Source organism: Ursus americanus, chromosome 27 (assembly GCF_024610735.1).
Source record: "Ursus americanus isolate L20-20 chromosome 27, mUrsAme1.1.p, whole genome shotgun sequence".
Classification (NCBI taxonomy): domain Eukaryota; kingdom Metazoa; phylum Chordata; class Mammalia; order Carnivora; family Ursidae; genus Ursus; species Ursus americanus.
The window spans coordinates 20,971,023-20,997,509 of record NC_142153.1 but is presented as its reverse complement, the minus strand read 5'-3'; the positions used below and the strand labels follow the sequence as shown (position 1 = coordinate 20,997,509).

Below are 26,487 nucleotides of genomic sequence, written 5' to 3'. Positions count from 1 at the left end.
ACAAACTGATATTTCATATCATTGTATGAGTTTCAGAGTAAGGCACTTTAAATTCACATCCTAATTCTCGGCATGAACAAAGCACAGTAAGAAATACTAACCAATGACACACTGTGAATTAGTATGTGTAGGACAGAGCCTCACACAAGGTGTTTAACTGTACATAAGGAATTGTTTTTGCTTGACTGCAACACCCTTCCAAGCTGGGTGAGAACAGAGCAGACAAACCTCTGTGACAAGCAGGAGAGCTTGGGGCAGACTTCTCTCCACTGTGCATTACTCAAGTTGGTATACCCACTGCATTTGAACTGGGCGGTCAGCATCTATTTTTGTCTAAAGAGAGAAGAGAAGCTCCTCTCCTTAATCTGTGGTCTGGGGTGTCAGACAACTTGTGAACAGAGTCCCCTGGAATTGTCTCCCACGATCTCTGGGATCAGGGTCATGCTGTGGCCAATGTTGACCAACGCCTGCTGGCAACAGAAGAGGCTCCCCAGGTTCCAGCTGTCCCTCAGTGCAGAGCGGGGTGGGAAGTCACATCTGATTAAACCACGGACAAGGAGGTCCAACTCATCTCCATGGCTGTGAATTCACGGACTAGTCAACATTGCCCATTTTCTAATAATAAGGACCATCGGAAGACTTGGCTGATTCCGCCACCTCCTTTTTTTTTTTCTTCCCTTGGAGACTCTGCTATCGTGGAGGTGCAGACCCACCTGAAACAACTCTAACTTGTTTCAACCTTTCTTGAAGCTTTCTCGTCAGCACAGTCTTGGGCTCCTGCTTTGTCCTTCAGAGCCTAGACTCTTGTTTTATGAGGCTGACATTTTGTTCTGACCTCTGTTGACAGTTCCTGGCCTCTGGCATGCACCCTGGTGAGTCACCTCTTTTATGGTCTTCGGCTTGGCTCAGACAAACTCATTGATTTGAGATCTGGTCACACTCACGTTGCTCTAATGTTAAAAATCTTATTCTCTAGCACCTCCTGTTTTGTCCATGACATTTATTTGGCTTCTCACATTTTCATTTTGCTTTCACTCTGACTCTGATTACAGACTTGACATGTCTGCACGATACCAGCAAGGAAGAGCGGTTCCGGTTCAGAGAGACCAGTGTGAAGCATACCTTATGTGTTTAAAGCACTTTATGGTTTTACAGAGCATCTTCCCCCACACAGTGTCTTATGTGATCCTCACAACAACCCTGTGAGGTAGGTGTCATGATGCACATTTTACAGGAGAGAGAATGGAAGGGTTGAGACACACATGGCTACATGACTTAGAATTTACTAGAAACTTAAGACTGAAGCTTGAGACTATGTGTAAACCTTGAAGGAAATGAGAGGTGTGGAAATGCGATCTGTTAATTAATAGAGAGACCTACACAAATAACACACTACCCTACATCTTCCCTGTTCTTTTGTTTTGTTTTGTTTTTGGTCTTTTCTTACCTTTTCCCCTTTCTCATTTTATTCCCTTCTTCACCTACACAAAATTCTTCACCTTTAGATCTATAATTGATATTTAAAGTGTAAAACACAAGGAGCTTTTTACAATAAAACACATCAGCATTATTTTTTCATGATCAAAATATTCTTGCTTGAGATAGCCAGATCATCTAAAGAAACAAGTTCTGTTTTTGGTCTAAATGTGTTGAATGAACTGTCCAAGCTCCACTTTACTTCACTATAAACTTGGGGGGGAAAAAAAAAGCTTCACTTGACTTCACTATAAACTTGGGGGAAAAAAAGGTGTAATTTGTCGAAGAAGAAGACAAGAAGGTAAACTAAGCTAATCAAAATCAATTTACTTTTTTAATATTTAAGGGATTAAATAATCTTTATCTCCTCTGAACACCTGTAGAGCCTATTCCTCCGTTCCCATAGTGCTGTTTATAGAATTGCCCATTTACATGTTTAGGGCTTCCGGGGACAATTAGCTCCGTAAGGTGAGAGGCGGTAGTTATCTTACTAGCTTCTGTGTCCAGCTCCAGGAGGTATGCAATGAACACACGCCGAGTGAATGAATGAGTGAACTAACAAAGGCATTTTCTTTTATGTAACCCCATCACTTATTGGGAGTATTGTTTTTGAATGTCAAGAACCCACATAGACTCAGGATCCATGAGATGTCTCCTAGAACCCACCGGGTTAAATTGGGTTCAGGAGGACATGAGGTGAGTGGATGGCAGAGGCTCCCGGCCTGGCTCTGAGAACTGGCAGGAGCAGCCCCCCGTTCAGTACACAGGAGGCATCCAGCTAAGGGTGCTAGGAGATGGTGGTGATGGTGGGGTACTTGAGTGGGGAGAGGTGGGAACGTGGGAACAGAGGCCCAAACAGCACAAAGGACCAGGAGAGAAAGCCATGTGGAAACTGCACACCACACAGGAACCAAAGTCATTTGGAGGAGCCACAGAGGGATCTTGGAGTCAGTTGTGCTGATGACTTGTCCAGAGGTGAAGGGCCTTTTAATGAGATGGTAGCAGAGGGTGTCTTGCCCAACCCACCTGATCTTAAAAGGGCCCTGCCCAAATACGATCAGGGGGTTGTATCGGTCCTGACACATACATAAAAGAGGAAATCAGTGATTATTCTTTTTATATGTAAATCATGCCCCCAAAACATGAAAAAGGTATATTAAAATAACTCAATATAAAATGTTATTTATCAGAACTAACTGAAGAGAGGGGGAATCAGGTACTTTCATGCAGAATAAATTGGTACGATCTTTTTGGAGCCATTCACAAGAAACCACCAAATTGTAAAATGCATGTCACCTCTGAACTATTGATTCTACTCCTAGCAAATTCTCTATAAAATAGTTCCACAAGGTCATGTATGAGACTGCTGAATATAGCATTGCTTATGAAAGCCAAACTATGGCCAACAAAAATCATCAAGTGTTCATGACTAGGGAATAGAATGATGTACTATGGGCACTACAGTATAGCTATATAATGGAACAGTGCATAGTCACTGAGGGAAAAGAGCTAGAGCCACATGTCCCGACATGGGCAAGGGGCTGACATACTAACTTCAGGAAGGTAAAAGCAGAATGTACTGTATAGATGTTCGTGTCTATGATTCTTTCTTTCTGAAACATTATGGAGTTATATATACTCTCTATGGGGCGGGTGCATGGAGGGAAATCTGGAGGCCATAAACACTTATACACAGAAGTATCTCTATTGTTCCTTTCACAAAGAAAGTGTGAGCATAAAGTTCAAAACAGCCATGAAAACACCTATAACTGGAAACATTTCTGAACAGATCTGAAAAAAATATTCAAAGTATTTGATAACCTCAGGTACCTGAAGACGGGGTGGGTGTTCAGTTTACAGACTGCAAAACAGAGTTCTTTATTTGCTAGGCTTACCCAGAGTCAATGTTAAGTAGTTCAGACAAAGTCTCAGGAAAAGGAGAAAAAGAGATAAAAACTGCACCAAAGATAAAGGCAGAGATAAACAGGAAGACAGGGAAAAGAGTTACAAAAGGAGTTCAAGTGAAAATAGCCGGAGTGATGAGAAGAAAGGAGACTAGGTAGGATAAAGTATTACAGCAGACAAAAGTGGTCACATTAAAGAGGAAATGGACACAAAGGAGAAGAGGTATACTAATGTTTCCATTATCTAACTATAATAGTAACCACACTAAAAATCACTGAATGACACTACAGCACTGTGAGGAGACACACAATAATGTTCAATTTAGGGGCAAGCATGGTCAACAATGCAACAATTGTGAAAAGCATCAGGTAGTTATATTAGACTTGAATGGCTTGCATTCAAGCTGGTGATCCCAAATTGTCTAAGGGCCATATCCATACACAGTACAGGTTAAAATAATTACTTCTGCTATAAGGGAGAGAAATTGGTACTATATTTTTAAAATAATAACTACAACTGAAAAATGCTACATTTTTGGTACATTAAAGGACTAGCCATGATCTGTCTAAAGCAGACAGTGTTTGGGTAGAGATTCTGATCACCGTGTGTGCGTGTAGCAGTGGCTACCCCCACTGACACGCAGACATCACATGCAGCTCCTACTGGGAACGCAGGAGGGGATCCCTCAGTTCCTTTCCCTAATCCTTTCCCTTGATCTGTGTGGATTCAGCCTAGACACAAAATAACTGACTTAGAGCGTGGCATATTGAAGACATCGCATCTAATATTTTGTTTTTAAGGGCCAATGTATATGAGGCCAGCATCCAATCAACAAGAGTTCCCTGTGTCAAATCTATTCTGCTGCAATTCTGAAGGTCTAGGATACAGAACGCAACGTTTCAAGTGGTTAGTAAAACAAAACAAAACACCAAAACCCCAGCCATCAGCGACTTATTTGGCCAGGGTTCTCAGATTGTCCAAATTCCTAGATGGAGCCTTTCAGTTTGCTCTGTTAGTGTGTAAGGAAGATAGAATTGTTTCTATTCATAAACTTGATTTTCCTTCAGTAGATTGGAGGTGGCTTGAAAATTGAACAATCTTCTATGTGGAATTTTTAGAAAACTGTGCTCATCGTGAAAACAAAATACAAATGGGTAACGAGACTCACAGTTGTATAATTTAATCTATTTGTTTTACTCCAAAGAGCAGGCTTTATTTGGAGAAAACTGTGGCTGACATCCACAGAACGTCTAGGGATCAATGCTGAAGTTCCCCACATTTGCCTTGAGCCCTGACCACTATTACAAGGCACACATAAAAACAATGAACCATACACTTACTTAGTGTGCTTCCACTCCCTTTGTCCCCCTTCTGGCCTTTTGGTCCAGGATTTCCTTGAAAACAAACAAGAAAAAAGAAACAATTTTTTTTTTTGGTAATTAGGCCAATTTAATTATTTAAAAATGAGTTGTTGTAAATGGAGACAAAAATGAATTGCTTTAAATGAGACAGACCATCACAAGGTAACCTGGAATATCAGCTTACCACAACCTACAGATATTCAAATACAATACTGTTGATGTTGATAATGATAAGGGCTATCATTTTATTTTCACTATTTAAAAAAAATTTTAAACTTATTTTATTTAAATTCAATTAATTAACATACAGTGTATCATTAGTTTCAGATGTAATGGCTATCATTTTAAAAGTCCTATTAGAAACAGGTCATTGTTCTGGGTAGGTCCCTTACATACATTATTGCAAATTATTTATATGGGCATTAAATATCCCATTTTCCTAAAGCAGACAAAACTGAGGTATGGCACTTTTTGTGCTTATTCATCTTGTTTTTCCTCTTCCTTTGACTTTGCTTTTTTCCCTCCTCCAGGAAACTCAGTGTCCTTCATCTGAAACCTTGATTCTATATTTCCCATTACACTTTATTTTGTTTCCATTTCTTTAGAGGGAAGAATCCCAAAGATGGGCTGTGAATGAATTTCTGAGAATGCTAAGATCCTGATGACCTCATCCTGGGGGAAGCTAGGAAGGTCTCAAGGGCATCTAAGCCTATAGTCTACTTCCTTTGGCTTTGAGGAACCGCAGCTAATAACTGAAGGGTGTGGTAGAAATGCTATCCTTTTGTATGAGGTACTGGAAACATTGTTAAAACCTGGGTCTTTGCTAATGGTGATTATTCATAAACAGCTCCACTTTCAAAAATATATCCAGAAGATAATGTTTTAGTACCAACAAGAGATTTTAATGGTAACCATGTCATCTCCTGAGAGTGGGGCTATTCTTACTTATTGATTCTTCTTCCAACATTCTTAAGTATTTACCTTGCAAGTAATACCTTCTTAGCATAAACGTAGGGCTGATATAGTACTCTCTTAAGTCAGAATCTTTGTTAATGTTCTTGATTTCCCCCAACAAAATCAAGACCCTCTGCCTTGCACCCAAGAGCTCAGAGGACATAGTTTAAAACCCATGGCTTTTAATAGCATTATAACGGCAATTTTAGAAATCTCTATTTGAATTATTTTGCCCTGCTACTTACCAGGTATGTGGCTCAAAAGAAGTTTTCAAACCTTTCTGAACTAAAAGCTTATTTTCCATCAAATGAAAAAATAACACCTTCCATTGCAGAGTTACCTTAAAAACTAGCAACAATGGTTATAAAGCATCTTGCCCATAAAGAGAGGAATAGAAGAGATGGTAGCTCTTACTGTTTTACATCTCCCAAAGCTTAGCTAGAATGGTCTGTCTGTGGTTTTATTCTCAGTGAATGAGAGAGGGCTTTGTCATCTCTGTTCACTTTTTATGGCACAATTATTTTTAATTTTAATTTAAAGTTTAAATCTTTATTTGGATTTTATTTTTCTTTCTTTCTCTAATTCACTTTATTTTGTCTTCATCTGTCTTTGGGAACATTTGTTCTTATTTACCATTTAAAGATTTTTTGATTCCCCAATTTATCAAATTTAAAAATATAAAATTACCCTGGTAAGTAACATGAAAACTGAAATTGAGCACTTAGAAAGCGTAAGTTGTTTCCGATTAAAATTTTATTGTGAAGATTTCATGAAATGTCAACCATTCTTTATCAGCGTATGATAAAGAGAATGCCTCTGATCATTTTGCATATATGATTACACTGTACATCATTATATTCACTGTTTAATTATGATTCAGTCATTCCAGGTAACGTGAAATTGGCAAAAAAAAATCATTAATTTAAAAGCACTCAAAATATTTCCTATTTTCTGATAATACACTTTTATGAGATATAGTACCTAAGTTTCAGATTCCAAAGAGGAAAAGTCTAAGATATTAAACAAAAATTGGGAGGGGGGGGATTCAAAAGGGTGTAATGATCAGTTCTAATTCTTTTCAGAAAAGATAATGCAATAAAAAAGCTTAATTTTATCATTTTAGCATTATTTAGTAAAAAGGAAGAGGCTGTACATTATTCTTGGGAGTCTTTTTATACCACAACTGTCTTCTGATAGTTTATGTTCCAGCCAGGGCACTGCGTGAATGACTCACTTAAATCCTGATAGCTCTAGGATCCTATGATAAATAAATAACCAGGTTTTTAAAAATTTTGCCTTTTTATCTTACACTACTCTTTTTAAAAAAATAATAAAATAAAACTTTTCTTCTTATACATAAACACAAATGTTTTACGTCACTCTAGCCTGATTCAGAGATCTTCTCACAGAGGACACTTGGAAATTTCTTCTCACAGGTGAACACATCAAAAACATCCTTGCTAGAGAACAGGGGTGTATCCCTCCTTTAGAATGATACCTTTGGCTAAATGTTTACTTTTCCCAAATGAACCACCTGAGGTTAGATAGTGCACATAAATGTTACAGAATGATCTTGTTGATTAAACTTTAGAAAAGAGGTCCTTGTGAGCAATTTCTGGGAGAAAACTCCAGGGTGGGGAGCAGCTCGTCTTATGTTCTCAGCTCCAAGCACAGCGTATGAGAAAACATAGATGCTCAAACTAAGGGAAGTTATTTCTTATTAAATCAGCTAAGTTGTGCTACAGTTACACATCTCTTCTGTGGGTTGTTGCTAATGTTGTCAGTGGCCATGTAGGAGGGTTATATTTAACAGACAGATGGGTGTGAGAAAGAGTGAGGCCTTCTTAATATTCTTAAATTTTTTGCCATGTTTCCACTTCTTGACTTTCCAGAAAAACAAACCTGTAACTCTGATTTACTCAGAGTGCATAGTGATATTCATTTATGAAGTTACCCCTTATGATTTAATGTAAATAGAAAGTTATGAACAGACCATACCAGAAAGAGTCCCGAACAAAATCTTACCATGATTTTGCCAGAGATAATAAATGACTACCTTTTTGAGAGAGATAGTACATCAATGTGCCATTTTAGCTTTAAACTTAGAATACAGATAAAATATGTGTTCTCACTTCATGGAATTATTTTGAATTATCTTGGAAACTATAAGTAGCTTTGCAATTTTGTCAAATTCAGGGTTTTTAAATATATTTATCTATTGCACACAAATTGCCCATTTAGGAAATTCAGCAATTCCTGAAGGATGCAGATAATTTCAAACAAATTAACAAATGAACGCTTCTTCCCATTTTGCCGAAAAGGCCTGATTAAAGCTAGACAGCTTTGGAGATGGTTGGTATATAAATATACCATTCAGTTCAGGTAATTGGGTCTGATTGTAGCTTGCTTACTTGTGGCTAGCTGATTTTTCTCTAAGCCCAACTGCCACTGACACAGTCCATAAACACGAATACTATCAAAAATACCTCAACACACCTATTAAAATTGCTAAAATCCAAAACATTGGCAACACCAAAGGCCAGCGAGGATGCAGAACACCACCAACTCTCATTCACTGCTGGTGGGAATGCAAAATGGTACAGACACTTTGGAAGACAGTCTGGAGGTTTCTTACAAAATTAAACAGGTTTACCATGAGACCCAGCAATCAAACTTCTAGGACAACTCAGGTCAGCAGCTTTATTGATGACTGCCAAAACGTGGAAGTACCAAGATGTCCTTCAAATAGGTGAGCGGATAAATAAACTGAGGTACACCCATTCATCAGAATACATTGAGCATTAAAAATAAATGAGCTATCAGGGCACAAAAAGATATGGAGAAGCTGAAACGTATACTTCTCAATGGAATAAGCCAATCTGAAATGATTAGATACAATATTTCAACTGTATGACATTCTGGAAAAGGCGAAACTACAGAGAGCGCGTGAAGAGATGCGTGGTTGCCTGGGGTTGGGAGGGAGTGTGCTGGTGATGAGTAGGTAGACCACAGGGGATCTTTAGGGAAGGGAAACTACTCTGTATGATACTCTAGTGATAGATACATGTCATTATACAACTGATAAAACCCACAGAATGTACAACACCGAATATGAACTCTAATATATAAACTGTGGGCCTAAATTACTAATAACGTATCAATATGGTTCATCAATTATTACAAATACACCATGTTAATAACTTAACATGCAAGATGTTAACAATAGGGAAACCGGATGTGGGTTTATGAGAATTCTGTATTTTCTGTGCAATTTTTCTATAAACCTAAAACTACTAAAACAAAATCTATTTTAAAGAACACCTCAATGATAAGGATCCTATTCTCTTAGTCAACATTTACTTTGAAATTAGGAAACAGTAAGCCTGCCTCTTTCTAAAATTTCTGTGTGAAGTTCACAATTCAAGCTTAGGCTACTGCCCTTTTCTAAGGAGTAGAAAAAATGTCATCATGTATACAAATTTTAAAGAGCCTGAACAATGTAGTTTATTAAGAACTAATGTATAACAGCAGTCAGTTTATCTTGCATAGAATAGGATTTCTGACCTATCTGTAGATTGCTAACTGTAACTTTCCAAGGTTTGGCCAGTTTTGGTTAAAAGGGTATTTATACTTTGTTTTTCTTTGCTAGTCCTTCCCTTCTCTTTGTTCTAAGACACACACCATTCTTCATGTGATTTATGGTTGGGTAGAGTTTATAAATCCTCTATTGTCTTTTTCTTTTTTTTTTTTTTCTTAAAGACTACTTTCCTTTGGGACATAGGAACTTTCCTCAGGTAGAGAGAAATTAGTTTCAAAATGTTTCAGACCACAAAATAAACTGCATGTGAGTCTACTATTCATACTAGGATGGCTATTGCTTTTCGTATACAAAGAAAATATACATTATCACGATACCTGTCCTCCCGGTCTTCCCCGGTGGCCCTGGAAATCCTCGAGGTCCAGAAAAGCCAATTGCTCCCCGATCACCTTTAAGACCTGGAGGACCTACATGGTTAATGAAAAAAAACACAGCTGTGATAATTCACTTCTCATGTAGATTTGTAAGTATAATGGAACAATTTAGTTTTGAATATGCAATAGGTCAATCTCCAAATGAAGGGATAATATTCCTTCCCAAAATTTCATGTGTGCCACTGATAAATAATACAAGCAATTGGTAGAAACAATGCACTTAGTACAATGTAGATATTCAATAAATAAACTGCTACTACAAATAAAAACACATCAGAAAAAAAATCTTGGAGTTTTGACCAGAAGGCTTATGCAGTCCAACTGGAAATCCTCAAATGGCAGGATTTTGCTGTAGCAGCAATGGTAACTTCGAAATGTACAAGGTGGAAACTGAATTCTTAAGATTTGTTCCTGAAAAAGCACAACTCAAGCAATGAGAAATATAAACCAAAAAATTATATATTTATATATATTTATAAAATATATTTATATATATTTATAAAATATATTTATATATATTTTTAAAAATTGGAGTCCTAATGCTGGAATATATTAATCTTTCACGGACTTGATTTTACGTATTCTAATCCCAAACAATAATGTAACCACATATATACGCGCGCGCGCACGTGTGTGTGTGTGTGTGTGTGTGTAGTGTATGAAGATTCATTAATGGGTACATATTATATAAATATACAAACCCAGGTTTTATGTGCTTAAATGAAAACAGCCTTTCTCCCCCTCCCCCAATTACTGTGATGACCATGAAAACTGTATGTAACAGTGTTATTTTCCTATAGAATGAAATATTTCATCCTAGAGCCCAGCAGTTTGAAATAAACTATTGTAAAAAAATCTCATTTTAGATGTTATCAGTTCAGAGAAATCCCATTAATTCAATTTTCAGTTAACTCCTTCGATAGCACATTATGAAAAATGTAAAAATTATACATCTTTTCCCAATATCAATCTTTGAATATATTGTCATTAGTTTACAAGTTCCAGGAGGCAGGACTTATACATATTAATTGAGTAAAAAAACAAAACAAAACAAAAAAACCCCCAAAAAACACAAACATTTCTTGAGGTATATTCATACAGACACCTAAAATTGGGTTAACTGTTCTCTAAGAAATGTTAAGTATATTTTAAATTGTCAAGAATATTATTCAACCCAGTCTAAACTTTGATTTGAACAGATATTAAGCAGATAGCCAAAGCAATAAAATGATAAATTATGTTTAGAAATATTAGTAAACTTAGGCCATCTCAATTTAATTACTCAATATATATTACTTTGCATATAGATATCATATACTGTATGTATTAAAATATAAACGTATGTACCTATGTATGTATAACAATGTACCCATAGATCATCCATAGATTGATTCATATATTGAATACACACACATATGATTATATATATAGATATATGTCAAATAGCTTTAAAATCTTTTTAATGTGAACTATGTATTGGCTTTTTAAGCATAACGTTGTCAAGGTCAGAAAGGTGTCAAATTCACGTCTTTCATTTTTAAATACTATTTTTCTGATGTAACCTGAGCTAGTCAATATATTGATCAGAAAGAAGACATTTTATATAACCAAAAGACAGAAAAATAGGATGTAGTACATGGTATTTCGACATGTTTTTGGCGGCACAAACCATTCTAGTTATAATTAAGCCATGCAGTCTACTCCCCACTTTCAAAGAGCAAGTGGGTATTTGATTTCTCGCCAAGAATAACATGACAATCATGCTGCTACTATGGTCTCCTCTATTTCTGTGAGAGCAAGGAAAGTTCATGCTCTTTCTCCTTTTCTGTCTTCTATTACCTTCTCTCAAAATATTGCTTTCAAGATTACAACACCAACTGAGGAAAATAATTTAAGACAATTTTGCTCTAAGTAAGATACAGAGAGTAGCTGACAGTAAAGGTAAAAGTCATCTGTATTCTAGTCAATATTTACATTCAGATTTCATGGGTTTAAGCAGATATATTTCAGTTAAGGACTGTATAAGGAATGTAATCCAATTTCCTTTTATGTGTCTGTGTGTGTATGTATGTGTGTCTGTGTGTGTGTGTGTGTATATATGTCATGCAAATATATTCAGAGTGACAATGATTTTCATATTCTCCTTCTCATGTGACCTAAAGCGAGGGCTGCCATATACTGTGCCCGATCAATAACAAAGACAGCACTCACGAGGAATATGAAAATCCCCATGTGGTAGTTTTGGCTAAAGCATTTAACTTTCTTCAAAAAGCAAAAGTCAGTGACATTTGGTACATTATAGTGCTTAGGCTTCTGGAAAACACTTAAGATCCCCCTTAGCACACACACAAGTACATACACATGCATGCACTCCACAGGAGACAAATCAAATAGCAATTCCCCCTACACACATATATGGATATATATTATCAGACCCTGAAGGATATGATGAAATAGTTACTGTTACCATACCTACTACACCTGGAATGCCTCGTGGACCACTTTCTCCAGCAGGACCTCTATCTCCTTTTTCACCGGGGGGTCCAGGAGGACCTTTAAAAAATAAATGACAGTTACCAATCACAGTTTGAAAGCATAGGTAAAATGAATATGTCATGTTTCAAGACAGTTCTATAAGTAAATCCAGTCTTCTATTTGTAGTGCAATAACACAGAATGAGGAAGACGGACCTTCTGGAGCCATGCCCTGCTACAGAGACGTGCAGTGCCCTTACTGATAAAGATGCGACAGCATTAGAATAGACAGCCTAATCATGTATTACATATTTGTGTGCCTAGCACTTTTTTAGGTTCTCAGAACCTCGGAGCAGGGAAAAGACATGGAGTCAATGACGCCATAAACTCACTGTAGTATTGTGTACATACTAGGCAGATTTCGCTGTATCAAATTAGATGCTGTGTGGAAAATGTGGAAGGACGTATAAATCATGTGTGATCCACACATAGACGACAACCGAGCACCGTGTTGTTGAAAACGACAAACTCAGACGTTTGTTAGAGAGCTGCGAATCAGCAGGAGTAGCAATGGTTGAAAAGCCTTTGAGAGAGTAAGATTCGAAAGGTAATTTGAAAAATGGAGAGAATGAGGCGAAAGAGAATTCTGGGTAAGAGGGAGAGATTTGGGGAAAGGCAGGAAGGTAAAAATGAGTAAAAGAATACTTTTCAAATAAAATACAGCTGGCCCTCAAACAATATGGGTTTGAAAGGTGGGTCTTCTCATCTATAGATTTTTTTCGACAAATACGGAACAGTACTGCAAATGTATTTTCTCTCTTATGATGTTCTTAATAACATTTCTTTTTTGTAGCTGGATTTAAGAATACAGTATATAAGACATGTAACGTACAAAATATGTGTTAATTGACTGTTATTGTTGAGGCTTTCTGTCAACAGTAAAACTATTAGGAAAGTGTTGGGGGACTCAGAAGTTATACACTCATTTTCAAGGGCACAAGGGATCAGCACCCCAACCTCTAAGTTGTATTAAGTAGTTGTATTAAGTAGAATCCCTAAATAGATACAGATAGGATAAAATCAGTTGGGGAGGTTGGATGGAAAATTTTGACCACCTAGCCTCACAATTCCCCAAGTGTCCTCTGAGTATTGAATTTAATCAATACTGATTTAGTCATTTGAATTTTCTGTGCCCAGCAAAATGCATATCTAGTGATCACCTCTTTAGAAAAATGAAACTTTGGAACTTTTTTTTTTAAAAGATTTTTATTTATTTGAAAGAGCGAACAAGAGAGAAAGCACGAGTGGGGTGAGGGGCAGAGGAAGCAGCAGACTCCCTGCTGAGAAGGGAGCCCAACGCCAACGCGGTGCTCAATCCAGGACCTGGAGATCATGACCTCAGCCAAAGGCAGACACTTAACTGAGCCACCCAGGCTCCCCTGGCATTTTAGAATTCAAAGGTAACCCTGCTAGTATTCCCTCTTCTACATGGACTGCACAGGACAAGTGTTAATCCCTTCGCTTCAAGCAGAACACTTTGCAATTTTCTTTTCAACCTCAAAAGGAAGAAACAAACTTGGATATACCACAGAATAATAAATAGTGATGTTTTAAAAGAGGCATTTTCATTCGCTGTGGTTTGGCCAAATGCATAGCCCAAGGACAACACACAACTGTATGTAGCATCAGTGGTTGGAGAGCACTTGCTTACACATTTTAATCAGGTGTGGGAATAAAATACCTGACGAATTTGAAGAAAGGGCCACATGAATAAAGATAATCTCATGAAAAAGTATATTCTGTTCATGTTCTTTGTTTCTAAGTCCTATCCCTGCTTCTCTCCATTTTTCTGATCTGTTCCACTTTTCAAGGTCCAACTTGGATTTTAGAACCTTCCTTCCCTGGTTACTCAATTTTCAAGATATCATTGTTCTTCTCAATGGCACATTGCCACTTTCTCTTCATACGCGACATGGGGCAGTAATACTGTATTGTACTTTTATTACAAAAGCAACTCTACTTATTACAGGAAATACAAAAGCCTAGAAAAATATAATTCATAATTCAATCATCTTAAGAGACTAACCATTAACATTTATTTCTTGTGTGTGTACTTTTTGTTTTGTTTTGTTTGACTGCATTTTATTTTTTTTACATCATCACGCAAATTCCCCTAAGCTATAGCTTCACGTTGGAGACATACATTTGGATGTTGCCCAAGAAATGTCACAGTTCTCCATCAGTGAGGAGTTGCACCTCCAGAACCATGAACACGGCTACAGTTCATTCATCTCTACATAGTGACGAAGTTGAAAGCAAGCAAGGCAGAAAGACTCCATTTGCAGCCCGAATTTTGCTGAGCAAATTGAAAGGAAGCAAATCCACAGTACTCAGGGGTGGTGTTTTGGGGGGAAAAAATGGACAAGGAAAGATTTTTATTTAGTAATTAGAGCTCTAAAGCAAGACATAGACATTCCAGGAAAAAGCAGAATGTGTGAGACAAGACACAAGGCACTGATGGACTGGATCTCGGCTCTTAGTCTCTGTGGTTAAGAGTTTTCACCATTTATTCAGCCAGTAAGAGATGGAACTCTTTTATAAACACTTCCCTGTCAATTATTTTGCAGGTAACTCTGTGGAGGAACTGCATACAGCTCTAACGTTGGAGAATTAATTCAGTCATAACAAATACATGAGTTATTTTCTGTAATTCTGAGTCAAAGATCCCTCTCTGTATTTTTATATAAAATACTGATACCAGGTTTCTGACTCCCAGAGTAAGAAAACCAAGTACACATTAAAGAATTCTAACTAGGTGTGTTGGCTGTTACATTTTTATTGTTACTTTATTCTTCATGTAACATTAATCTCACTTATTATGTTTCATTTTTATACATTGCTATATCTTTTCTACTGCCTAGAAAATGTGGGAAGTATCTCAATAAATATTTCTAGTGTCTTTCACATATTTGGGGGGACAGAAGTACACAGATCATACACCAGTTTTCTCTTAGCTTTGTGTGTAGAACTTTTGAGAACACTGTCAACATGGTGCTCTCATGCTATCTTCCAAAAGTGGTCTCCTCTCCATCCCCTCTGTAGCTCACATTCTAATCATCCTGCACTTGCACTAGTCTAGAGATCTTTATCTGGTCTGAATGTATTGTGTCTATTTCTTTTTTTTTTTTTAATTATAATATTTTTTACTATGTTAGTCACCATACAGTACATCCCTAGTTTTTGATGTAAAGTTCCATGATTCATTACTTGCGTATAACACCCAGTGCATCATGCAATACGTGCCCTCCTTACTGCCCATCACCAGTCTATCCCATTCCCCCACCCCTCTCCCCTCTGAAGCCCTCAGTTTGTTTCCCAGAGTACATAGTCTCTATTTCACCCTCATATTTCCTTCAGTTCCAGCTTTAAAAAAAAAATAGTACCTCTATCAACTATATATAGAAATATAGCTATCTGTTCTGCCGTGTTATGGAAGAAAGAATGAAGAACTTCAAGTCAGGAGACTTGGTGTCTTTGCAGTCACCTTCTTTGTCCTGAATTACTATCAAGCTGTAAGAATTCACACTATTTTTCTTCAAATTTAATACCTTCTAACTGCAAAGTTACAGGGATAATTCGTAAATGCTGCAGCAGTAATTTGCCACAGACAATTCCTTCTATAAAACACACATACAAAATCCACTACTTAGCTCCCTCCCTATGATTTATTTTGAAAAAGGAAAACTAAGATTTCTACCTTGCCACAAAAAAGAACCGATTCAGAATACTCGACAACCATACATATCAGAGATCAAAATTTACACAGTGTACTAGAAAAGCAAACCCAGGCATATCCTATCATTTAAAATCCTCAGATGAGACCAAAGAACGAATGTCTGCCTAAATTTCCAGAGCTATGCTTCTCCGTGTCCTATTCATTATGATCACACATTTCCTACTTTATTCGTAATCTTTTCTTCTCATCATAAAAATCTACTGAATCATCTAGGCTATTGCTGCTTAAACCTGCCCCTTTTTTTTTCTTTTAGTTTTCAAGCTCGTTGACTTAGGTACCTTTAATCTGAAGAGGCCTTAAAGATTTCTTAGTCAAACATACATACAGAGGGGTCAGAGAGTAAACTTCGAAGGTGTTAAAGCTAGTTGGGTAAAACTAGAACTAAACCACTTCTCTCCTGACATTCTAGGCTATGCTATTCCCAACTTAATTGACTTCAGTTCTGGCATCTGTTCTTCCATTATTCCCCGGATGAATTTTTCCATTACATAGTGGTTAAAGACACAACCATTTTTTTATTTTTTAAATCATGATAATTGGTTGCACAAATCTCCAAATTTATATTCTAACAATTGTTTATTCTTCTTCCTTGACATGAATATGTTTATGTATGAATATATATATGCTTTTAGATCCTGGAAAGAAAATTTGTTTAAAATTTCTTTTCAAATAAACATCACATTACCTTTTCTTATCACTGAGCCATATTGTATTTTATTTCTCTTAACCCCTCTCCTCAAATGTTCACTGACTTTTTTCATTAAATCATGCTATGTCTCACCCCCTACCAAATTACATCACTACTGCAGTGATGAAATTCCGCTTAGTCCTTTAGTCTCTAATGACTATAATTATTTGGTAAATGTGTTAAAATATTTTTGTGTCTTGTATCTTCATGATTATTTAGCAGTTGTTAATATCAAAAGGGGGGCATAAAGATGGCTAATCCTACAACCAACAAATGATAAGGCACTCATTAATTTATACAATTTGTTTTTCTTGGGTTATAGTTTCATAAGTATTATTAAAAATTTCTTTTCTGCCTAGTGGTGGTAGAGAATATAAAAAATAGCCCCTAATTTTAAGGAATGTATTGTCTCCAAGAAGAGGCAACACTGCTCTAGAAGACAGTGTGAGGTACTTTTCAAGACGACCGTCATGTGAAGGTTTCTCTGATGAAAAGAGTACTAATGTTTAATACTAAGCAAGACACAGATGTTAGGAAGTTACTACTCTGATGGAACTAGAAAAGGCTTCCCGTATTAGACGGACATTGAATAAGAGATATGATATTTTCAGATAGAATTGAAGACAATATATTTAAGTGAAGGCAAAGGCATGAAGCAGGATATAAAAAGTACTGAGAATGGGGCGCCTGGGTGGCTCAGTCAGTTAAGCGTCTGCCTTCAGCTCAGGTCATGATCCCAGGGTCCTGGGATCGAGTCCCACATCTGGCTCCCTGCTCAGCAGGGAGTTGGCTTTTCCCTCTGCCTGCTGTTCCCCCTGCTCGTATTCTCTCTGTCTCTCTCTCTGTCAAAGAAATAAATAAAATATATAAAAAAAAAAAAAAAGAAAAAGTACTGGGTATGTTAGAATCACAGTGAAATCACTTGAAGTACTTGGTATCAAAAAGGGAAAAGGGAGGGAATCAGATATTCAAAAGTGGTTAAAAGACACATTATAGAAGATGTGCCATATAGGAAAATGTTTAATAAGGAAGTGATAGGCTTATAACTTAGGGTTTCTCTTCAGGAAGACTGCATTTTAACAAGAGCGAAGATAGGATTACAGTCTGAAAGGAAAGAAATGAGGAAGGAAATGATTGGGAGACTATGTCAATAGTCTGGTAGATTAGTGGTTAAGAAAAGCTTACATAAGAATACAAAGAAGCAACAAGGGGACAGAGAATATAGAACCTAAGAACTAAGGGCAGTCTCAGAAGAAAGAATAAAAACAATTAAAACTGCTATGTTGGAAATCTGGAAAAATGACACTGTCATTACAAAGTGTGACTCAAAAAGAAGAAAGGGTTAGTTTCACTTATTTATTCAATACATATGCATTTGCTTGCCCACCATACAGCAAGCCAGCTAACAGGTGCTGGGTAGGGAGAGATCAACAAGAGAGGCGAAACTCAACCTCACGGAACTCACATGCAATTAGCGAAGACGTAGGCTAAATAAATAAGCCGATGTGTATGTGGAACAATTTCACGAAGTCGCAAGTCCTGTGGAGAAGTTAAAGCACATGATGACAGAGAGAGATGGGTGAGGAAAAAATGACCTGTAAGAAGGTGGTTTTGAGTGAATCCAGGAGGGAGTGGAGCTCTAAAAGATATTTCGAGAGAGCGGCAGTGTGCTGCACATTACAGACAGCAAGAAGTGAAACTAGCACTTCCTCCTTCGTTACTTATACTTTTAAGTAGCACTTTCAGTTTTCCAGATTTTCAAGCTAGACAGAGGAAATGCCAGAGGGGAAATGGGAAAATGAAGGCAGATAAGTAGATGGGTTCCAGACCAATTAGGAATTTATTCTCCAGGTCAATGGGAATAATATCGAAGGGGCTTAAGCATGACAGCGAAAACATCTACTAACTTTTCTTAATCCCCCTCTTTTACTCTGCATAATACAGAATGAATCAGAAGTTGAATCAGGAGGAACAACTGGGAAGTTGATGTAGGGCATCAGACAAGTACAGTTGCTTGAATTAGAGTAGTAGCAGAAGAGACAGCGAGAAGCAGTTTTATTTGAAATATTGTGTGCGAGAAGAGTTAACAGGACTCACAGATGGATCAGATGTAGAAGTGACAGAAAGACATCAAAGACAGCTTCTGAGATCTTGGAGTGGGTAACTAGTTGGATAATGATACGGCCAGGAAAGCAACAGATTGGGGGAGCGGATGGGGTAGGATGCTCAAGAATCAAGGGTTTGGTTTTGGATTTTTAAAATTTTGGCTATTTGAAATCCAAAGTGGAGCTGTCTAATTGTTAGAGGGGATGCTGATTAATTCAAAATTTTCTTTGTCATCTGTGTTAATGTAATAATTAAAGAATGCATGCAATGTATTCCATGTAAGTAAGCTATAAAGCACAATAAAACAGAACACCCCTGCAACGTCACAAATCAAGAAATAGGTCTCTATATTGGTGCTCCCCGATCTCATTCATCTTCTTCCTTTGTAGAGTTAAACATTAGCCTGAATTTTGTATTTCTCACCCACTTTCCTGCACTTCACAAGCCACCATTATTACATATGAATGCATCTATAAATCCACATTATTTGCTTTTGCTAAATTGTGAGCATTAGAAACAAAATTGTACTATATATAGTTTTCTGGGACTTGCTTTACCTTTTTTTTTTCTTGTAAACACTTGGATATTAGACTTGAAGTATTTTTTCCCCCTAAACTAGTGTTATGCAGTAAAAATCTCATGGGTTTCTGTTTATTACTAATACAATAAAAATATAAAAATTACAAATCAGAGTTTAACAGACATGGAAGCTAGAATAAGAGGCTCTAACATGAATTTAATTAGAATTACATAAGAAAAGATAGGGCTGTGAAGAAGCGGTATTCAGAGAGACTGGGGCTGATAACTTTCCTGAATTTATGCTGGATTGAAATCCACAAACGTAAGAAGTAAAAACAAATGCAAGATGAATAAATTATCAATATAAAAACACAACAAGTGAAATTGCTGGTAATGAAGACAAGAAGGACAACAAGCGGACTGGCAGTCATTTTTAAAACAGCAAGGAAAGCCAAAAGCCAGGGAAGTACCTTCAAAATACGGATTGAAACAACCAGAATAGGTGTCAACCTAAGAAATATGTATGCAGTAGAACAATTTTAAAGATCAAGGACAAAATCGAGAAAATGAAATCAAAAGGTCTCACCTTTTAGACTTTCACTCAATGAACCTCCAAAAGATATACTTTAGGAAGAAGGAAAATGATCCCAGAAGTGGTGTCTGAGGCGCATTTAGAAGGGCAAATTGGCAAACTCATGTGCAAATTTTAATATTGTCTATATAACGTAAGAAAAATAATATTGACTAAATTCTTGTGTTTTTTTTAAACTACATAAAATAGAAATAAAGTGTACTCAAAAACATTAGAAAATCAGGGAAACGGGTCATGAGACAAAGTTTTTTAAGTTCCCTGTATATTTAGGATAAAGGTGAAGATATCGATCGTTAGACTTCATTAAGATAAAGTTCAAGGACAACCACCAACAAAATAGAAATAGATTAGAAAGTCTCCAAAATTTTTTTGGTGCCTTTGGTGGAAAGAAAAATTCAATGAGAAAAATCTCAATCAATCCAAAAGTAGACAAGAAAGGGAAGGAAATGGAACATAGAACTGGACAAAAACACCACAAAATAAGATGGCAGAAATAAGTACAGTGAAAAGATGGTTAGATTGCACAGTTTTAAAAAAGTATTCTTGGGGGTCCTGGCTGGCTCAGTCAGTACAGCCTGCAACTCTTGATCTTAGGGTTGTGAGTTTGAGCCTCATGTTGGGTATACAGATTACTTAGATATAAAATCTTTAAAAAAAAAAAAAGTGTTCTTTATGTAAGAGAAACCTAAAACAAAGTAAACTACGAGAAAATACTTAAAATGTAAATAGAAGCTAGAGTAAAAAATATATATGATGTGTATGTTGATTTAAAAATCAGTAAGATTCAATTTACTATGGTTTATCAACAGCAACCAAAGAAGAAATTGACAAACTTACCGTTATTTTGTTATTTTATAGAGTTCAAAGACCTTTCTAGTTAAAAATACAGTCAGGTAAGAAGTAAAAAAGACTGGAAGTTTTGAAGAACAGAATTAACAAGCTTATCTGTGGACAGGTAGAGAATGTGGTGCCTTATGCCATCTTCATTAACATGGGAGATTTTGAACAATGACTCGTTAAGACCTTAAAGACATTTTTTTTTATTACTTTCAATTAAAGAATACCAAGATACTGTTATGTTACCATGTCTTGATAAGATCTCAAAATTGCTTTCTCTGGACATCTGTAGTAAACATATGCTCAAAAACTATTTCATACCATAGGATTTCAAACACCAGATCTCTGCACGTATCAGTATATTGTGATATATTATTTCCTGGAAGAATGAGAAAATATTTTACCTTGAATTAAAGTGATATTTTTCAATGTCTGAGAGTGTTCCCAATCCTTCAGTCTGAGATCATTAGTGATGTTATTCAGTACTTTCACTTCTCCTTTTATTTCCTGTTCCAAATTCACTTGTTTTTCTTTCATAGACATAATTTCTGCTGATGCATTGTACACACGCTCCTCTAATCTACTCATGTCCTGTGAAATACAAGCAAGCATCCGTGATTTTTATTACACACATGATTATCAAATCCGTAAGTTTAAGAAGCCCTGAAAGCCAGGTATTTTTTTGTTTAAATATTATAGAACACTATGGAGTAAGAATGCAGAAATTAGAAAACTGCCTTAAGAGAGTAATTTTTTTGGTTTTGAAGCATTTCCTCTTTTAACTGAGTGACTGAATTGTTACACCCTCGTCCCTGAAAAATTAGCTGAATATACCAAGGTATCTTTGATTCCTAAAAATATAGATGTTACAATGCTAAAAATGAAACAAAGAACTTGTATGATTTTTATCAGAAGTGAAATTTCTTGTCCTGTACTTTGAGTAGCTGCATATTCCAATTCTGTGAATTTGATAAAATTTGTATATTAAAATGTTTTGCAGCAATAATAAAGTTTAATGTCATAATTCTCAGTGGTAATGGGAAATACTTCAGGAGAGTTTTTCACATTCAGTAAAATCTCAACTAGAATTTTAACAACATCTTACTTCAATTTTTTTTTAAATTTTATTTATTTATTAGACAGAGAGAGACTGAAAGAGAGAGCACAAGCAGGGGAAGGGGTAGAGGCAGAGAGAGAAGCAGACTGCCCACTGAGCAGGGAGCCCAATGGGGAGCTAATCCCAGGACCCTGGGATATTGACCTGAGCTAAAGGCAGACACTTAACTGACTGAGCCACCCAAGTACCCCTCTTACTTTCAATTTTTATTATCTCTGTGAGGTTTCATTATTATTTTGTTTTCAAATACATATGTAATTTGTGTATATTTATATATATCCATGCATACACAGATTGTGAATAGGAGAGATCATATTGCATTCTACAATATGCTTTTGTTTTTCACTCAATAATATATTGAGGATATTTACCTATGAAAATATTTAGAGACTGCCTTACTTTCAATAATTTAGTGGAATTATATTAATGTACTTTTTCATAATTTAGGATTCCTAGAGATCAAGTTTTGAGCTGCATATATATTTTTTTTACACCTTTAAGCAATGCTGCAATGAAGAACATTATATATATATTTACATACTTGTAAAGGGCTTCTATAGGACAGCTTCCTGGAAGTAGATCCGGTCAGAGGAACTAAATATTAAACTTTTTGTTCAGTACTGCTGCGGTGCCCCAAATATATGGCACTATTTTTTTCAATCTTACTAATCACGTATCAGTGCCTAGTTTTAGCACCCACATGCTGGGTACCTTCAACATACTTAAGTTTGCAGAGTTAGGAGTAAATACACGATAAATCATTCTACTTATTTTGCTTTTCAAATTATGATGAGGTTAAGTATACAGTCATAATAAAGTTTTTGACAATGTTTGTCTTTATTTCCAAGACTTTGGCTTGGTTTTCCTTTGGGTGTTGGGCTGTTTCTTATGTAGCAAACCTTCTCATCCATTCTACTGACATTTTCCGTCCCTCTGTTCTACTTTTATCGGATCCTCTGTCATCATGGTATGCTCAGTACTTTTCTAAGGACATCTCTGCTTAACTGCTGATGTATTCTCATTTCCCACTGGTATACAGAAATAAGCCAGGGGTGTATTGCTCCCTAATCCAGGTACAAAGAGAAAATTACACTTGCTTTGACTGGACAGGACAAGTTGATGTGAGGGGGGGTCAAGGCAGTCAGGGTGTAAAGCCTTTGAAAGGAAATGAACAGATACCTAGATTGGCCCCTTCGGTGGCACTACACTCAAGCACAGAAGCTTATCAGTTTTTACTTTTCTAACTGTGCCTTCCCTCATCCAAAACCCTATTCTGTTGTCTCCACTGTCTCCTTCCTTGACTATTTGGCATTTTCCATACCATATAGTATAAGTCATGATAATGAAAAGTACAGCATAGCGAATACAGTCAGTAATATTGTGGGGGTACCTGGGTGGCTCAGTTGGTTAAGCATCTCCCTTCGGCTCAGGTCATGATCCCAGAGTCCTGGGATCAAATCCTGCATTGGGCTCCCTACTCAGTGGGGAGTCTGCTTCTCCCTCTGCCTGCTGCTCTCCTTGCCTGTACTCTCTCTGTCAAACAAATAAATAAAATCTTAAAAAAATATATTGTGATAATGTATGGGGATGGATGGTGACTACACTTTTTTTGGTATTGAGTAATGTACAGAATTGTTAAATCACTACATTGTACACCTGAAACTCATATAACATTTAAAATAAATACAATTTTGGGACACCTGGGTGGCTCAGTTGGTTAAGCATCTGCCTTCAGCTCCTGTCACAATCCCAGGGTCCTGGGATCCAGTCCCGCATCGGGCTCCCTGTTCAGTGGGGAGCCTGCTTCTCTCTCTGCCTGCCGCTGCCCCTGCTTGTGCTCTGACAAATAAATAAATAAAATCTTAAAAAAAATACAATTTAGAAAACCATGTTTAAAGCTTGGATGTGAGCATGGATGTTTATAAAGCACAGCAACATAAAAAATATGCTCACCTACATTTGGGTAGCTCCAGGTAGTCACGGAGCAGAGGGCAGGGGGCTAGCAGTTGATTTTCTGCCAAAAACCCAGGACTCTCCCATGTTCTTCATATACAAAGCTAACGCTGCCTTTTATTCCCTTTTTTGAAAGCTGCATATGGTGCTCATATTAGCCAGATTTCACTTGAAATAATTTTTACTGGGAAGACGGAAAATGCATTTTATTATTTCTTTTAAAAAGCCTATTCAGCATCCATACACACCTTCCATACTCTATCATCAGCGGCCCCGTTGGAAACTGGCATTTAATTTTGCAGTCTTACAGTCCTTTCTATGAACAAGGAGCACAATGAATTCCCACCTCTCTCTTTCCTTTTGTGCTAGTGTACTTTTTTCCCTCAAACTCATGTTTGGTCTGTCCTTGATAGGCATCATGCTGGTATCACTTAGAAGCCTTTCCTTCAAACAGCATCTACTGATTCAGGCATTCATTTAATTTACTTATTCCTGCATTGGGCTAAAGACTTGAAGATGAATAAAACTGTTTAAGCAACAGCGGGATGAGGCTCCGATATTGTTTTCAATGAGCACATGTGTGTGCACACACACATCCATATACATACACTAGTACTGACCTAGTTTCTCAATCTCTACAAGTGATTGCTGCCTGGAAAAAGAAAATAGCTCTGGAAGTCTCTCCATTCCCTCGTACCTTCATTTCTAATGCCAGGACCCTGTCCAAAACCTAAGTGTGATCTATCCTAAGAGTTCACTGATCACCAGATTTTGATTTCCAGTAACTAGCACTTCAAACATGTTCAAGATTTCTACTGGCTTCTAAATAGTTTCCAATTTGGTTTCAACTCTTGATGTGAGTTCACAGATATCCCATAGTCTCTACTGAATCTGGGGCATTAGCAGTACCGAATATATCCTGTCTGTCCATCTGGTCCATCTTCTCTCTCCTTGCCCTGTCCCACTGCTTTACTGTTTTTATATAACGTAATATTTCTTCTTCCTTCCTCTTTCCCTCCAACTTAATCAGTTCATAGTCTCATAACTGAAATTTTGTTTGTCTCCCCTAGTCTTCTGCTCTGTAGACTGTTACTACTTTGTGATTCTCTCTACCCTTGCAGAGCCTAAGTCCTTGACATTTCTTTTTTTTTTTTAAGATTTTATTTATTTATTTATTTATTTATTTATTTATTTGTTTGTTTGACAGACAGAGGACAAGCGGGGGAGGTGCAGGCAGACTGCCTACTGAGCAGGGAGCCCAACGTGGGACTCAATCCCAGGACCTTGGGATCATGACCTGAGCCAAAGGCAGACGCCCAACTGACTGAGCCACCTAGGTGCCCCAGAGTCCATGATATTTCAATAGTAGTTGATATACTTAGATACTTATTAACAGTGTGGGAAACACAGATTTTGGAAGTGGTGACATGGATTATCAAGGCTGGTGTTGGGATGAGGTTTTCCAACAAAGTCCCCGTATTTATACAGCCATGCCATTGTCCTCTGACATCTTAAAACCAGGATCATGTGAAATTCAAAAGTTCTGAGTGATTGTACCTTACAAATAAAGATGTAGACTATTCCTTCTTAACTAGTTTTGTCTATTCCCTAGTCAATAATTTAGTTGGTTTTCATCTTTTATAACTTTAGAGGTTTGTTGTTCCTCTCTAAGTGACATCCATTTTTAAAAATCACTACTGTTAATACTGTCTCTATACAGAAAACAGCTTCATTAATCAAAAATGGGTCTATTCAAATAAAATTTACTACCAAGATGCCAACGTTGCTTTGCTGATGGTGGAAACTTTATAGGCTTCACATTAATTATGATCTTAGGTCTTAGATATTTGATAATAGAAAGATTGTTTTTTTCACAGGAGTAAATTTTAGTCATATGCTTATTTTTCATGGAATGGAATGAATTATAATTATTTAACAACCAAAAAAAAAACAATTTTGAAGTAAGGGGCTTGCTTTTTAATTTCTTTCCATCAATACAAAGTAATCAGGTGGGCTGGCCACAGTACAGTCTATAGCAGAGGTGAGAAAATTATGATCCATGGGCCGAAGTCTGTTTTTGTAAACAAAGATTAACTGGACCACAGCTTGCCTCCTGTGTCTACATGTTGTCTCTGGCTGCTTGTGCACTAGAATGGCAGAGCTGAATAGCCACGAGGGAGACCTTGTAGTTCCCAAAGACTGAACAGTTCACATCTGGCCTTTTACTTTTGCTGAAAACCTGGTCTAAACATGGCTTGCTCTCCTTTCTTGTGTATTTGGTCCTATGATAAAAATAAAATGTTGTAAGTATTACTCAAAATTTACCTCTTTAATTATAGTTACCTTTACACATTAAAACTTAATTATACTTCTTGGGAATGACAAACTATTTAAAAATGTAGATTTTGTATGTTATTCATGTAAATGAGGTTTCCATTTCTTTGATGATGAAGGAATTTGGGTCTGTTGTAGAATTTACAAAACAGAGTACCCACTAAGATAATCTAAACATTATAATTGGTTTAGACAGTCTCAAGAGGTAGTATAAGGGGATTTAAAGAACTAAAATACCTTATGAGAGTCTATATCCAATGGGAAAATATCCCCCATTGTGTTGGGAACCGGGAGAAGACAGTAGGTAAATTCATGTACAATCTTCTGGTAAGACTGCCAGAGGAATCAGGGTAAGTCAGATAATATTCAAACGGGGTTTGCAAATTTTGTTTTCTTGAACTGT

General features: G+C 36.8%; 1 protein-coding gene across 4 annotated transcripts in view; it reads right to left on the bottom strand.

Moving 5' to 3' along the window:
* The window catches only part of MSR1 (macrophage scavenger receptor 1), a 75,337-nt gene that overhangs the window by 24,512 nt on the left and 24,338 nt on the right, over positions 1–26,487 (bottom strand). For 3 of the 4 annotated variants that reach the window (XM_087856457.1, XM_045808477.2, XM_045808479.1), the window contains 4 exons: positions 21,085–21,271; positions 12,141–12,221; positions 9,612–9,701; positions 4,722–4,775 (listed from right to left, as the gene is read on the bottom strand). In XM_087856457.1, the coding sequence (XP_087712583.1) occupies positions 4,722–4,775; positions 9,612–9,701; positions 12,141–12,221; positions 21,085–21,271 (412 nt within the window). Of the gene's footprint in view, positions 1–2,018; positions 2,553–4,721; positions 4,776–9,611; positions 9,702–12,140; positions 12,222–21,084; positions 21,272–26,487 lie in introns of those variants that run through there. The other variant, XM_045808481.2, reaches the window with a different exon arrangement.